This window comes from Protopterus annectens, chromosome 10.part0 (assembly GCF_019279795.1).
Source record: "Protopterus annectens isolate FY-2018-M chromosome 10.part0, PAN1.0, whole genome shotgun sequence".
NCBI classification, from domain to species: domain Eukaryota; kingdom Metazoa; phylum Chordata; order Ceratodontiformes; family Protopteridae; genus Protopterus; species Protopterus annectens.
The window spans coordinates 777,945,448-777,962,397 of NC_056744.1; the positions used below are offsets into that span (position 1 = coordinate 777,945,448).

Below are 16,950 nucleotides of genomic sequence, written 5' to 3' on the forward strand. Positions count from 1 at the left end.
ACAGAGAACAGTTGGAGGTTTTTTGAGTCTGTCCATATAGGACAAGTGTTTAAGGCCTAGGATCCTCTTTGTGAGGTACTTTTGTGTCCGCTCCAGTTGTTGCAGGTGTCTAGTGAGGTGCATGCCAAATAGGGCATTGTACTCAATGACTGGCCTAATGAGGGAAGTGTAAAGGGAGACGATGACCTCTTTCTTCCTGGATGCAAAACCCTTAGTAATGAGATGTGCCACACAGAAGGACTTTCTGACCACAGTGGCAATGTGGTAGTCAAAAGAGAGGTTGCTGTCAACCTGTGTTCCCAGCTCTCTTATAACACATTCTGTGTTCAGTGGACTACTATCAATGTGGTAATTCATGGGAAATGGGTTTTTCACAAAGGGGATTGATGACACATTTTTTGGCATTGAGCTTAAGGCCATGGTTCTGACACCAGTCGTTGGTCTCAGTGAGGCCTTTCTGTAGGATGTCAACATCACTTGGGGAGTTAATAATAGCTCCCAACTTGCAATTGTCTGTGAACTTTCTCAGCCGGTGTCCCTTCATGTTGGCCTGGACTTCAGAGAAGTAGATACCAAACAGGAGAGGACCCAGGACCGAACCCTGTGGGATTCCACTTGTGACTGGTTGGCAGTCTGACTTGGAGTCAGCTACTTTCACGCTGTGGGTTCTATCTGTGATCCATTTTGCAACCCACCGAATAATATAGGGGTTGATGCCTATCTCACTGAGTTTTTCTATGATTCCTGAGTGGGGAATGGTATCAAAGGCCTTGGCCAGATCAAGATATGCTGTATGAACCACCTTGCCTTCATTCACAGCTCTGGTGACTGACTCAAAGAAGTCGACCAGGTTGAGCAGCCATGCTCTACCCTTCACAAAACTAAACTGTGTGGGATCCAGAGTTTGGAGATTCTCTATATCCTTGCTTATTAGGTCCATGATGATGCTTTCCATAGCTTTGCATAACAGACTCATCAGGCTAATGGGGAGATAGTTCCCAGGGTCTGCACTCACTCCTCCTTTGTGGAGAGGGATGACTGTAGCAGTGTGCCATTCAGTAGGGACAATGCCTGAGGTGAGGCTGTGATTGAACAAGGCACACAGGTGAGGTGCCAGTTCACTCTGTAGTTAATGTAGAACACAGCCAGAGATATTGTTAGGTCCCATAGAAGCTGTATTCTTGGCCTTGGACAGTGCTGTTTTAACCTGTGCAGCTGTAATACTGGGTGCCTGGCAATCTACTGGTATTGCGATTGGTCCTTTGGGGGGGAGGTAAAGTTGGCACTGAATCTGCCAGCCAGTATACTGGCAATATCTGTTGGCTCAGTATAGGAGGTACCATTGTGCAGTAGCTCAGAGCAAATCTGGGTATTGCCGTGGAGATTCTTTACATATCTATAGAATACCTTGTGGTGGTCTTTACTATCTGCTACAATTCTGTTTTCATAGCTAGCTTTAGAGGATTTGATGAGGGATCTCAACTTTTTGTTGAAGCAGATAAGGGAGTTTTTCCAGTCTCAGGACTTCACCTTATTCCACATCAGTTTTCTCCTGCTGTTGTAGAGTTTGTTTATGGCAGGGGACCATCAGATTGGTTTCCTTTTTTGGAGGAGAGCGTCTTGGTTCTATCTGGTATGGCGAGATCCATGCATTTTTGTATGTGTTCGTACAGTGCATTGGTGTATGATTCAGCGGTCATGCAACTATTCTCCATTTGCATGGGTGCCGTGAAGTTAACCACCTCTGTTTTTAGGAGCCCAAAGTTAGCACTGGAAAAGTTTTTTATGGCGGTTACCTTTGTGGGGGGAGGGATGTGGATTTCCAAGGTGATTAGTTTGTGGCCAGATCTAACCAGGGAGGAGTTGACTACTGGTGTAGAGCAACAGTCGCCCATGTTAGTATTAACCAAATATGCTTTCATTCAGACTGTCAGTTTGGCATTACTAAATACATTATCTCTGCCTTTAGCATATAGAGGATTCACAAACTGCAGTTCAACTGTACTTAGAAGCATTTCAGATTTCAGCTACTTGTTTGCTTTCACAACATTAACATTATTTTGCAGTGCCTTTTTAAAACATATTCAGGAGAAGTGGTTATTGCTTTCACATTATCTAAAATTTTGACTGTCAGTTCTTCATTTGTAGTTTTCATGGTTATAATCACAGCAGTTACACCAGGTGAGGTTTTTGCCTCCTCGTTTCTTGCCAGTTACCATCTTGCTTGCCACATGTATTTTAGCTCTTTTATTTAATTAATTAATTTATTTATTTATGTTTGCTGACTGGGAAATTCCAACTGTGGTTTCTCCTATTTTCAACAGAGGCCTGGAGAGAAAAGCTCCACAAATAAAAAGAAATACATTATGCAACAGAAAAAAATTAACATTGTACATACTGTATATAGTTAAAATTGTTTAATTTGATTATCAGTTTACATTTAAAATTTTATTATTTCATTATTAATCAGAAAAATAAAAATTTGTGTAAGAAAAAATAACAATATACATAATGCAGTGAATTATATAATATCACATTACATAGCATAGGATAATGTAAAGTACCTTCCATACACATTTCTTTTACTGAAACATGAGGTAGTTGATTCCAGAGTGATCTGACATTTAGGACTAGCTAACTTATCTTCTAGTATGATTCTAGTAGGATACTATATATGTAGAGGGTGGGACAGACAGAAGGAAAAAACATGTATAAAAGAAATAGATGTATCAGTGGTTGTCTGGAAGCAAAATTCTTTTTGACAGAAAAAGTGGGTTGTAGGGTATGGAGTGGAAAGTATTTAAAAGCATGACAGAAAGTAGTTAGAGGCCTGTTCTGGGTGTTAGTATATTTATTTAGTTATGTATTTATTTACTGATTGACATTTGTTGACCGAGAAAGTCCACTGGGTCAGAAACCCATTTTTAGTGGAAGCCTGGGGAGAAAAGCTCCATTTACAGTAAAACATATAAAAGATAGATACAATTTACATGATTTAACAGTATGATTTTTATACAATTTCAGTAGTAGTAATAAGCAAAAATAAGTAAAAATATACAGTCAGGTTAAATATGGCCAATGGATAATCACTTAGTGACATTCTGTTAATCTTTATTCTCTGACAGGACAGAGGCTAAAAACAAAGGTATTTATATTAATATAAAATCATTGTGAAATAATGAAAATTAGCTGGTTAAGGTTGTTAGTTAAGAATGAAGTCCAGTTGTACAATTATATTAGTATAAAAGAAAGAATCTGTGTGCAAGTTAAAGTAAATGAAGCTAGAAGTAATATAGTACAGTAAGGAGGAGGGGTGTGTCTGAGTTATGGTGGTTCAGTCTGGAGTACTGCAAGAATACAACAAGTTGTTTAGTAGGTGTTTGACACCTTAAAGATATTTATCATGTCTATCTGTCTTACCTCAGGGGAGATTTGGTTCCAGGTTTTTCCAACCTGGTTGAAGTATAATGAATTACCTGTGTTATTATTAGATCTTATGATGGATAGTAGAACTTTGTTGTTGGACCACAGAACTTGATTAGGTGTACAAGGCTATAGTATTACTTTTAGAGCTGGGCAATTTTCAAGGAAGTGTAATAGTTTATGGGGTGTGGTAAGTTAAGTGTAGAAGAGATAGCAAGTTCTAGCCAGATAAAGCTTTTTAGAGCTGTGCAGTGGTGGGTTTTAGGGAGGTTATTCGTTGAAATTATGTGATTTTGTTGTAGGCAATCTCTACTTTCTTTTTAATGGTTGTGCTAAGGTTTGTAAACACAGTAGAGACAAAGAGTAGACAGGGGAGTAGGTATGTTTGTACTACAGTTTTCATGGAGTGATTAGTAAGGATTTTTTTTTGGCTCTGTAAATGTACCTTAGTTTCCAAAGTCTGTCTTTTTGATGGCTAGCAGTAGCTATTGGCCATACCTGAGGCATTCATCGAGCAATACTCCAAGCAGTTTGGCTTGTTTTATGCATTCTATTTTAATTTTATTGGTAGATAGGATCTAGAATGACTGTTTTTGATCAGAGTAGTTTTAGGGGTGCAATGCATCCATTCTTTTTTCTTAGCATTTAGGAGAATGTCTGAGTTATCTAGCCAGGATTCAATGGCTAGAAAGGCCTTTGGGTGTTGTCTCATAGGCAGGTTAGTGTTTGGGTTGAGCAGATGAGTGCAGCATCATATTGTAGATTATTTATAAAGATATTAAAGAGTAGAGGGCCTAGAATTGATCGCTGATGGATACTGACTCTTAGTAGGAGAAATTCAGAGCAGTCTTGATGCCATTTCATGTCTTGTTTGTTATTGAATAAGTAGTTGTGGGACCAGATAATGATGGGGTATAGAGGCCTAGAGAGGCTAGCTCCTGGAGGAGTTTTTGATGTGTTACTGTATTGAATGCTTTTGATAGGTCCAGAGACTAACTTTCCTTTGTTTCTGAGTTTATTAACTGTATTTGTGAAGGGCAGTAGTGGTGCTATGGTTAGGTCAAAAGGCATGGTGGCTGGTAAGGTCTATAGAATTTCTGCCCTTCTGGAGAGGTACATTTTATGAAAATGTCCTGACATTCAGGATGTGGTTCTCTTGTATGAATCTATTAATCATTATAGAGATAGGGAGTGCTACAGCCTATGCTGCCTTTTAGGAACTCACCTGGTAATTTATCAGCAGACAATGTGGTTGGTTTCAGTTTTAGTAGATATTTGCTTTTTTTTTATTGTTGAGATGGGGACCCTATCAAGTTTAAAGAGTATCTTGTTGGTGTTATGGGGTTGTGAATTAGTGAGGAGTTTTGCTTGGTTATTGCTAAGGCAGAGTTTACAATGTATGTGTTGAACTGAGTTATTGTGTTATCTGGGTAGCTAATTGTAGTAGTTGTTGGGGTGGGGCTAGAATTTTGTCCAGGGTTTAGCAGTAACTCTAAGGACTGCCAGAAAAGTTTGGGATTATTTTGGTGGGACTTTTATAGGTCATTAAAATATGCTTTACTGTCACCAAGTATCTATTTTTGAGATGCCTATAATTTGTTGTTTGGGTTCTATTTTTTGTATAATTTTTATAGGTGCGATCACTTTTTGTCAGTAGCTGCTTTGTAGTCTTTGTTATCCAGGGTGCCGGGATAGATTTAACTTTTATTTCTGAGTGAGACTTGCTTGTTTAGTATGGTAAGGAAGATGCAGTTAAAGTGAGTAACTGCTTCATCTAGTGGTCAGGTTTTTGGGCAGCTCTATTATATTGCTTTAGGGTTGTTGTAGAGTTTGGGGTTGAAATTACACAAGTTTCAGATCTGTTTGTATGTTTAGTCACTGTCTAACAGCACAGGTGGATAGATGGTCACCAATACTATCTGATAGTATTCCACTGTCACTGACGTTATGAGGCATGTTTGTAAGAATCCAATCCAGTGTGGTTTCTTTACAGTTTTTGAGTCCTGGTAGCAATATTTATAATTTGCGAGAACACAAATAAATTTGCGTCAGGTGCAGTACTGGTTGTATGTTTCTAATCAATGTTGTTGCCGCCCAAGATTATAGTCTATTTATGTTATATATTCACTGTAGAGATTCTTCAATTGTAGCTAGATATTTTCTTGGGAGATGTAAAGTCTTATTAGGTCGATGGATTTTTTGTTATTGAGTTTGAGGTTAGTAATAAGAATTTTGATGTTTTGAAATTTTGTGGTATTTTGAATGTATTGGGTTAGTTCTAGGGCGGTTTGTTACTGTAATTCTGCTTATTGGTAGTCTGTTTGTTTGGATTATGTTATATCTCAGGTGGGGTATTTCATTATTAATTATTTCTGGCTTTAGCCAGATTTCAGCTGCAATAACAATGTTGGAGTTATAATGTGAGAGGGATGTGTGGAGGTTTTGCTGCATATGCTTTAGAAGAAATATATGTTTAGAAAAAATATATTTTGGTCTGATTTGTGGTTTGGAAAAGGAGTTGCATTGTTGTGAGATGGATGGTTGGTTTTAGTTGAGTATTACTATATAGGCCAGGGTTGGGGTGGGTGTCACCACTTTGGAAAAGTTTTGTTGTAGTATGCAAATATGAGTAAAAATATTTAGGCTTTTATAGTATATGTAGGTGGGTGGATTGTGATGCCTTACTGGATTTTGTGTGTTTAAAAGTGTGTCTTTAATCATGAATGATGAAAGAGTTTGAGATATATCATTAAAAAATGTGATGTTGTGATGGATTGATGTGTTTAAGGGTATGTGGGATTCTAAGGTTGTGATGTGTGTGAATAGGATAAGAATAGTTATGGCGATTGCATAAGAAAGTTGTGTTTTAGAATGGTGTAAGAGACATACTAGGTACTTCATACTAATGGAAACACTTGATGGTGTGAAGTAGGATATGGGAACATGTGACTAAGTCATTTTTGAATGAGAATGTAGTAGTAGTTGCTGGTGGATCATTCTAGTACTGTATTTGTTAGCTATGAGGTATGTTTGCGAGGACATGCCATAGCTAGTAAGTTGTGAGGGTTTATATCAGAACATCGAAGGCTGATAATTCCAAAGCTTACAACTTCGAACGTCAAACCTCGAAAGCTGACAACATCGAACCGCAGACCAGAGATTGCCATAGAGTGCGGGAAGGGAAGAATTCCCTTTACTGCACTATAGTGCAATCTCGGAGTTGGTATATTTAAGTAGTGGAGGTGTGGGGGTGCAGGGGGACTTGCCCCCCTGCATAGAGTGTTTTTTTTTGGATAGTTAGTATTCTTTTTTGTCCATTCGATGTTGTCAGCTTTCAAGGTTTGCAGTTCGAAGTTGTGAGCTTCGGACTTGTAAGCTTTTGATCATCTGATAGACCCAGTTGTGATGTGGGGGGGTGAAGAAGGATTTGGTGTATGCCTAGATTTGGTAGGAGAATGTATTTGTGGCATGAATTTTGAAAATGTAGATAGCAGTAAAAGGTTTGGAAATTTATGGAGAGATAGAAAGTAGGAACGTAGGTTACTTTTATGGGTGGTTGGGGTTTTACTGAGGATGATTGGCTAAAAAGGTATGGTGGGCTGTACTAAATAAGTAAAAAAAAAGATGCAGTTGGGGTGGTTGGGAATTGGGGTAGGGTACATGAACAAAGTGGAGTTTGAGTGTAGTGAAAATGGAATAGAGTAGGCTGAAATCCACAGAGGGAAAAGTTGCAGCTCCAAAAACTATTAGAAATCTGCAGATTAATGCAGGTAAGGAGAAGAACAATGTGCAGCATTTGAGGTTGTATTTATACAGAGAAAAGCTGGGTTTAAAATTGCTATGAGTGTATGCTTGATGTTATTTGTTTTGAAATCTAAAAAGATCTGATGAAAGTTTATATTTATAAGTGAATGTGGGCTATGTTAAGAAGAGAGAAAACTTTGGTCAGTCTGTCATTAATCCCTATGTTAGTCATGTACAGATTATATTGGGGACATGCACAAGTTGACTATACTGTGAATGGTTTTAATAAAATATCTTGGAGGGTGGAAAGTATTAATGTATGGGATTGGAGTCCTCTAGTAGTGTGCATGTTACAAAACAAGCTGAGTTAAGCACTGCATGAGACCATTTTTATTGGCTTTCACAAGCATATAAATATAGTGAGCATACTTTTTATGCAGTACTTGGGGGGTGGGGTCTTGACTGCTGTTACTTATTTTAGCCAGCAATGTTATATTGTCAATTAGCTTCAGGATGAGTGGGAGTTCTAATGGTACTTTGTAGTCAATTAAAAAAATGGGGTAAATGATGGAAGATAAAATAGATAGTTTAATATACTTAAGAACTTCAAAACTTCCAGTTGAGGAAGTACCAACCTGAGGCCATGGATTCTTTTTAAAATACAGCTTTATTTCTTCAACATGCATTCGTTAGACTATACATAATTGAACTTCATCAAACCATTCTAATGAAGTTCGATTACGTATAGTCTAACGAACGAAAGCTCTCAATGGAAAATAAATGGACTGATCACACTTGTAAGTTTTGCTGATTGCTAAATTACTTCTTAAGAAAAGAACTGCTTGATTTGACTGCACTCCTCTGCTTGCTGCATGTTGAAGAAATAAAGCTGTATTTTAAAGGGAATCCACGGCCTCAGGTTGGTACTTCCTCAACTGGAAGTTTTGAAGTTCTTAAGTGTCTGCAGTATTCTTCCTACCTACAGTTATGTATCAGTTTAATATACTGTTATCACAATTTTTATGTAATCCACACTTGCATATGGGTGAATTTTTCATACTCAGTGGAACAGTCATATAACATTGGCAATGGGACTTCTGCATATCCACAAGTCAAGTTCCATTCGCGTAACCCGCACATGCGACCTCAACTTGATCTCTGACATCAACAGTACTTGTTGGCAGGACAGATTTATGTCCCAGAGATTCCCCCTTTTGTGGAATAGACTCCATCTCCATGTCAAGCAGAGTACCTCATTAACCCTTTTTAAGGACAACCTGGATAACTGGATGGGGAACAGAAAATACACCCCTGGGATTCCACCTGTGTCCCTGCTGGACAGTGGCATCAGGTGCTGACTTGTTGGAACATGGGCTAAATTCTTGGCTAGACTTGTAAAGGCCTCAGAGCCAATAGTCTAGTAACTTCCTATGATCCTAAAAGTACCACTATTCCACTGAAAAGCTTTTGGCAGTTGTATGGAATACCTATGAAAGGAATTCAGGGAGAGAGGAAAGGTAAGTGGGACTGGAGGGTGGCTTGGCTTTTTATTTTCGCATATAGATGTGGACTACATGAAAGGAATGGTGTGGTTCATAGGTAGGTACTAGGCTATTGGCCCTAGGGCCTATGTAAGCCTAGCCAACAAGGTTCCCTGGCTTTCACCACCCATGGATGCTATTTGCCTGTGCCCCTGTCTAGCAGGGCCACCGATGTGATTCCTGGGGTGAATTTCCTATTACCCATCCACTCATCAAGATTCTTCTTGAAGAGTGCTAGTGACGAACTCTGCTTGACATAGATAGGTAGTTTTGTTCCAGAGTATGGGAAATCTCTGTGACAGGAAGAGATCCCTCCAGCATGTTCTGGTTAATTGTGGTGATGAGGTTTAGATCTCTAAAGCAAGTGGCTCTGAGGGATTAGGATTTCTTTAGGTGTAGCATGTACAGCAGCTCAGGGTTTGACTTAGCTTTGTAGGTTAGGCAGAGATCACCTTGGAGTAGGCGATATTCTATGGAGTAAAGCCGAAGTTTTTTGAGGTGGTCAGCGTAGGGTAACTGTTTGAGTCCCATAATCCTCTTTGTGAGGTATTTTTGTGGCCTTTCTAGCTGCTGCAGATAACTTGTAAGGTACATTCCAAATGGGGCGTTGTACTCTATAATGGGTCTGATCAGAGCCGAGTAGAGAGGGACAATGACTTCTTTTTTCCTGGATGAGAACCCTTTCATAATGAGGTATGTCATGTAGAAGGATTTCCTGACTACTGTGGTGATGTGATTATCAAAGGAGAGGCTACAGTCCACTAGATTCCCGAGGTGGGCTGCAGCCTATGTGGTAGTCCATGGGTACAGGGTTTTTACCAAAGGGGGTGACAATGCATTTTTTGGCATTGAGCTTGAGGTGATGGCTCTGACACCCGGCATCAGTCTCAGTGAAGCCCTTTTGCAGGATGTCCACGTCATTTGGGGACTCAACTATGGCACCCAATTTGCAGTCATCTGCGAACTTTGCCAGCCAGAGGCCTTCTGTGTTGGCCTGTACTTCAGAGAAGTAGATACCAAACAGGAGGGGACCCAAGACTGAACCCTGTGGTACTCCACGTGTCACAGGTTTGGAGTCAGATTTAAAGTCCGCAATTTTTACAAACTCAATCAAGTGGGAGTTTGATGAATTTGCCCTTGATAATAATGACTACAGCCAATTTGCACAAGTATGAAATTTGGAATGAATGTGCCATATAAAAGATTATTTTAAGCATTTTTGTCAAAATTTGGAAAACAAGATGAATGGCAGAGTTAATGCAGTGGAACTTGTCGAGTCTTGCTGTGGTACAACAAAGAGGTAAGGTACAAAGTAATGAGAAACATCAGCAACAGAATAGCAACAATGGAAATAAGCCCCAAAATTTGAAATGCATATATTATAAGTCATTTTATTTTTAGCACCAAGTCAAATCTGCAACAGAAGTACTATGTTAACAGTTCACAGTAGCACATGGAGACGTCAAATGCATGAACATACAACTCGCACGCCAGATTTAACTGTTACATACGTAGTATGTTAGAGCACTCTGTTTCAAACACCAAATACAGTGACTTAACATAATTCTTCTAGCATGCTAAGTGGTAGACTCTCCAATATATACTGTGGAATTTTGCTTAGCAGTTAGTTCCTGTTTTAACATTTTTGTTTGTTATAGTTGACATTACTGCCATTTCTCCTCAATACAGAAGTGTTTTTTCCATCTGAAGTCTAAGCTCTCAATATGTCTTTACAGTTAAATTTCAGAGCACATTAAAAATTATTTTGAAAGACAGTGTATACATTAATATTACTCAACTATAAATAAAGCCAAAAAATGTCCTACCTTATTTTAGTAAGGGGATTATGGGATGCTAGCTTCCTCTACAATTACCAAATCAAAAGTATGAGCTATTGCTAAAAAGAAACTGTAAAATGTTAATGGTATTTATTTTTGCGGTGTATTTAAAATATGCATTAAAGTAGGCAGTCAGTTTCTTTAATTTCCATTATACATTTAGGGGTTGTCTTATACCTCTCAACTTTCCCAGATTTTTGCTTGAAATTTTTCTCCATCTTCTTAAAAACACTGGCATGTTTAGTAAAGATGGTTGATTACACTAAAAAAATAACATCAATCATAGTTATAGACATTTTTTACTTCAGAAAAAGAGCATTTTAATTCAGATACATTTATTCTGTCAACTTTCCAAGATAATAATGTTACTGTTTAAGCAATGTTTTTGATTTGGGCCACTGTCCAGGTTATTTCCTAAATAGAGGTAGAAGGTAAAGGGTTACTATACAGTCCAAAAAACAAAGTTCACCAAGTTGCATAACTATATCTAACTTCCCCAAGGTTGTTAAACTTGGGAGGACATTTTGCACTCAGTATGTTGGGTTGTGTTATCACTTTGCAAACGCTACCTTAACTCAAATTCTTAAAGTATATATATATATATATATATATATATATATATATATATATATATATACACACACACACACACACACACACTTTTGAATTTGGTTGAATGTAACTTCAAACAATCTTATTCCTCTTGTATTTACTGACTTCCTTCATAAGTTCAGATCTATTCAAAGGGTTCATCATCATCATCTTCTTTCGGCTGTCCCCGTTAGGGGTCGCCACAGCAAATCACCTGTTTCCATTTCTTCCCGTCCTCTGCATCTTGCTCTGTCACACCAACCACCTGCATGTCCTCTCTCACCACATCCATAAACCTTATCTTAGGCCTTCCTCTTTTCCTGTTACCTGGTAGCTTCATCCTTAGCATCTTTTTCCCTATATACTCAGCATCCCTCCTCAGCACATGTCCAAACCAATGTAATTGTGCCTCTCTGGCTTTGTCTCCAAACCTTCCAGCCTGGGCTGACCCTCTAATATACTTATTCCTAATCCTGTCCACCCTCGTCACACCCAGTGCAAATCTTAGCATCTTTAATTCTGCCACATCCAGCTCAAACTCCTGCCTTTTTGTCAATGCCACTGTCTCCAACCCATATAACATAGCTGGTCTCACTACCCTCTTGTAGACCTTCCCTTTCACTCTTACAGGTACTCATCTGTCACAAATCACTCCTGACACTCTTCTCCACCCATTCCATCCTGCCTGTACTCCCTTCAACTCTCTTCCACACTCACCGTTACTCTGAACTATTGACCCCAAGTATTTAAACTCATCCACCTTTGCCACCTCTACTCCTTGCATCCTCACCATTCCTCTATTCTCCCTCTCATTCACACACATATATTCTGTCTTAGTCCTGCTGACCTTCATTCCTCCTCTCTCTAGAGCATATCTCCATCTCTCCAGGGTCTCTTCCACTTGTTCCCTACTCTCACTACAGATCACAATGTCATCTGCAAACAACATAGTCCACGGGGACTCCTGTCTGATCTCATCTGTCAACCTGTCCATCACCATTGCAAATAAGAAAGGGCTCAGAGCTGATCCTTGATGTAACCCCACCTCCACTTTAAACGCATCCGTCACTCCCACTGCAGACCTCACCACTGTCACACTACCCTCGTACATATCCTGTACCACTCTTACATACTTTTCTGACACTCCTGACTTCCTCATACAATACCACAACTCCTCTCTAGGCACCCTGTCATATGCTTTCTCTAAGTCTACAAAAAACACAATGCAACTCCTTCTGACATTTTCTATACTTCTCCATAAAGATTCTCAGAGCAAAGATCGCATTTGTAGTGCTCTTTCCCGGCATGAAACCATACTGCTGATCACTAATCATCATGTCCCTTCTTAACCTTGCTTCCACTACTCTTTCCCATAACTTCATGCTGTGACTGATCAATTTAATCCCTCTGTAGTTACTACAGCTCTGCACATCACCCTTATTCTTAAAAATCGGTACCAAAACACTTTTTCTCCATTCCTCAGCCATCCTCTCACTTTCCAAGATTTCATTAAACAATCTGGTTAAAAACTCCACTGCCATTTCACCTAAACACCTCCATGCGTCCACAGGTATGTCATCTGGGCCAACAGCCTTTCCATTCTTCATAGCTATCCTTACTTCCTCCTTGCTAATCCATTGTACTTCATGATTCACTATCCCTACATCATCCAACCTTATCTCCCTGTCAGTCTCTTCATTCATCAACCCCTCAAAGTACTCTTTCCATCTCCTCAACACACTCTCCTCGCTTTTGAGTATATTTCCCTCATTATCCTTTATCACCTTTACCTGCTGCACATCTTTCCTAGCTCGGTCCCTCTGTCTAGCCAAATGGTACAGGTCCTTTTCTCCCTCCTTAGTGTCCATCCTTTCATACAACTCTTCATATGCCTTATCCTTAGCCTTCGCCACCTCACTCTTTGCCATGCACCTCATCTCCTTATACTCCTGTCTACTTTCTTCATCTCTCTGACAATCCCACTTCTTCTTTGCCAACCTCTTTTTCTGTATACTCTTCTGTACTTCCTCATTCCACCACCATGTCTCCTTGTCATCCTTCCTCTGTCCAGAAGTGATACCAAGCACCTTTCTAGCCATCTCCCTTACTAGCTCTGTTGTAGTTACCCAGCTATTTGGTAACTCTTCACTACCACCCAGTGCCTGCCTTAACTCATCCCTGAACTCCACCTCCAATTACCCTTTTTCAATTTCCACCGCCGCTTGTAAAACTTGATGTTTTTGTATATCATTGATTATTACAGCCAGTAACGTTGCACCATTTTGGTTTTCTTCAAATATTCTTGATCAAAGTTGTACAAACACTATTCAGATACTCTTTAGTACTAACAGGGAGTCTAATATCACAACACCTTCTATGGTGAGAGTGAAAAGATGCAGGACTCCTTTTTAACCTCTACTATGAATTTTAACAGTCACCTGTATAGTTTTTAACAATACGGAGACTGGTTTCTTGAACTCTAATAAAACATACAAATTGCACCTGCGCATTACAATACGGTCGTAAGAGAATGGGAGCGTGCGGTAACAGAAGTGGGCGGGGCTATTCACAATACCGTTAGATTAACCACCGCTGGAAAATTGCTATGGGATTGCTAAAACTTAGTCAATGTAATATTTGACTTAACTGCGTGGGCTATATCATAAGTTAACTCTTTGGTAGTCAAAACAACATATAGAGAACATTTCCATTTATAAATACATATACCAGTACGATTATGCTTTGGAAAAAATTATTTTCTTTTTCCTCTAATAACGACTTAGGTTCTCTGACGAATGAAGACACAGCAGACAAAACCCGAATGTTTGACAGGTAACGCTGTCAAAAATCAACACACACATATTACAAAAATGAAAGCAAATATGTTGAAATTGGGAAGGCTAGTGTTACTTATTTATGAAAAAAGCGGGTTACTACATGCGAAATAACCATACACTGATAACTTCCATCCCCGTGTATTTCCCGCGACGCAGTGTAGTGTGGGAATTGTAGTACTTACTCATCTACACTGTAAGGATTAGTGAACTAATAGACCACAAAGCCCGTGATACTTTTCGAAGTTTATGTCTCGACTCACTGTTGTGCCGGAAGAGAAGACAGTCCTTTTCCCGGCCATCTTGTGGCAGTTTTAGCGAGTTGTTCGCGTCAAGCCTCGTAGTATCGGAGGAAAATCCCGTAGAAAGGGCGCCATCATGCCCGGACATCTACAAGAAGGTTTTGGCTGTGTGGTCACGAATAGGTTTGACCAGTTATTTGATGATGAGTCGGACCCTTTTGACATTTTAAAAGCTGCTGAAAACAAGAAAAAGGAAAGCGCTAATCAAAGTGCAGCAAAGACTGCTGCTCAGGCCGCTAAGCAGGCTAAAAGGGAGTCACAGAAGGACAGGCGGACTCCTTTACCTGAAAAGAAGGAAGACCTTCCTGCGCCTGTGGCATTAAAAAAGGAAGGTAAAGTGTATAAACTGGGCACGCTGTAGTTCTGCGGATGTTGGCCCAAGTAGTGCGTATCCTCCTCCCCTTTCGCATGAGGTCAACAACACAGTTGGTAAAGCAGGATTATAATTAAACGAGTTTATTTTTCAGGTGCATTCTTGGCCGTGATGTTATTTTGTGCACAGTTGTATGCAAAATGGTTAGCTTGCAATAGAGTGCATTATGATTACTATTGATGCTGTGTATCTGGTGCATGGCAATGTTTTTCTTGTCATGCTGCAAGTAGGGGAGTTGTTGCTGTTTGCAAGGTGGCCCGGAAGAGTGAAAACTTACGAGGTAACCTTCCAGTCTGATGCGGGCTGTAACTGACGTCAGGCTTGGAGCTGCTGTCACCGCTTGCGGCGGGTATGTGCAGCGAATTGTAACTTTATACCACTTTTTATATGAAATTGAATTGCGTGCTTTGTAACAGTACAAGCAGTTTAAATACATAAACAAAAAAAACAAAAGTGTTAACTTCACCCTGTCTCCGATGCATGTAATTTTTTAGGACCAATTTCAGCCATTACCCGACTGGAACTGAAAATCCGCTCAACTGAGCGGAATGTATATAAGCAGACATAATAAGGAGAATGGCAAGAAACCTTTCATACCGATTACTTGTTAATTTTTTTTTTAATTTGTCAAATTTCTAAGGTTCACCTGTCTGTGTGTTCGCTAGGATGCATTAGAATTATAGTTGTTTATAGTTGTATTCTTTGCGACAAGTGTTTGGGACGGTTTACTCTACTGTTGCTTTTTTGTGAGGAGGAGGATTTATCTGCTTGTTGCCTGCAGTCCTTATTTTATGTTTCTTGTTTGACAACCATGTTGTCATTGTATGTTACTGGGCCTTTCTACAGAATCGCGATAGTTGAGTCTGTTTTGGGAAAGCGTGCACAGTAAGAATGGCATGCTTTTTAATTATCTCCCTCAACTAAAGTCTAATAAGCTGTGTGTTTCTTGTCGCATCAGTTATGATATTGGCTTTGGGAATAAAAGTTGTAGTTCTAAAGTTCTGCTTTCAGAATTAAAGAGCGATGATTTCCAGTAACTGGATGGAAAGCTAATGCTGTCAACAGGACTTGTCATTTATGTATGACAACGTCGGCCCTAAAACTGATTCCACAAGTAAATATTTTTAGAGCTGCTTTTAGTTTTAGGTTGTCTCTTCACATGTGTTGCATTGTCCCTCAGTTGACCTTAGCTGTTAGTGGCCTGACATCCCAACCCCCACTTAGTTGATAGTTCTATGTTGCTCGCCTTTCAGGAATCCTTTTGCTGGTAGTGGCACTGTGGTACCTAGTTAGGTAGGGATTTCCTTTCTTGAAAAAATAATAGTGTGTGGAAACAGTTGATGTACCGGTACCTTTATTATAGCAAGCTCGGATGCTCATAAGCCTAACTACTTATACAGCAGGAACTTCTTATTGTAACAATTGTTAGTGTCTGTTATGTACTTGGCAGATGATAAAAATTCTAGTTGTCTACTGATGTACTATGTTCATCTGTAACTATGTAATTGTTAATTGCTATGTAAATCCGATGTAGCTACTGTCTGTATATTTTAACTGTGGAGCTTTTCTCCCCGAGCCTCCGCTGAAAATGGACCTACGTCCAGTCGGACACTCCCGGTCAACAAATGTAAATAAATAAATTCTTGTTACAAGCAGCAAATACGTATTACCGTGAGGGGCAAGGCTTTGTTTGCTTTTAGTGCTTGCTATTGAAGCTTGTTAAAACGGTCAGTGACGTTTGTATGGCACTAGTGCCACTAATGTCTGCCAGTGTGCTTTTTCACCTAGGAGAAGAAGTGGTAGTCCTTTGATTTACACATTGCTTCTCACAAAAATCCTGTAAAGGGATAGAGGAATAGTGTGGGATAGTTTTTTAACTGAGCTTTACATGGTTGTTGGATTGAAAAGTGCTCTGTCCCAGAAAATAAAATTTTAGTAAGAGAAGTAAAATTGGGACTCCTCTAACATTGGCTTGAACTTTTTTTGTAAGTTTTTCCTGAGTGGCCTATGCCCTTCCCTCATCATCATCCACTAACTTAGTTTACCATTTTCTCTGGTTGACTGTGGGAAAATAAAAAAAAATTAGGTGTGTGCTAATCTTGTATAGTCACCATTTATGCATTTTGTACCATGCTCTGATGACATGTCTCCATAGGTTGTTTAATTACTTGAATGTCCGCCTTGGGAGTCTCCACTGTTTTTGGTAGTTTTCTGCCTGGAACTCCAGTGAAAATGAAGTGCACAAATTCAGTGCATACCAGAAACTAGTCTGAGGTAATTCTGAGTTTGTATGATTCGGAAATA

The 16,950-nt window shown here is 39.4% G+C and overlaps 1 protein-coding gene across 4 annotated transcripts in view; it reads left to right on the top strand.

Annotated features, from left to right (window-relative positions):
* Positions 1-14,243: 14,243 nt before the first annotated feature.
* Positions 14,244-16,950, top strand: part of SERBP1 (SERPINE1 mRNA binding protein 1) — a 1,097,797-nt gene continuing 1,095,090 nt past the window's right edge. For all 4 annotated transcript variants that reach the window (XM_044085594.1, XM_044085595.1, XM_044085596.1 and 1 more), the window contains exon 1: positions 14,244-14,605. In XM_044085594.1, the coding sequence (XP_043941529.1) occupies positions 14,350-14,605 (256 nt within the window). In that variant the 5' untranslated portion in view covers positions 14,244-14,349. The remainder of the gene's footprint in view (positions 14,606-16,950) is intronic.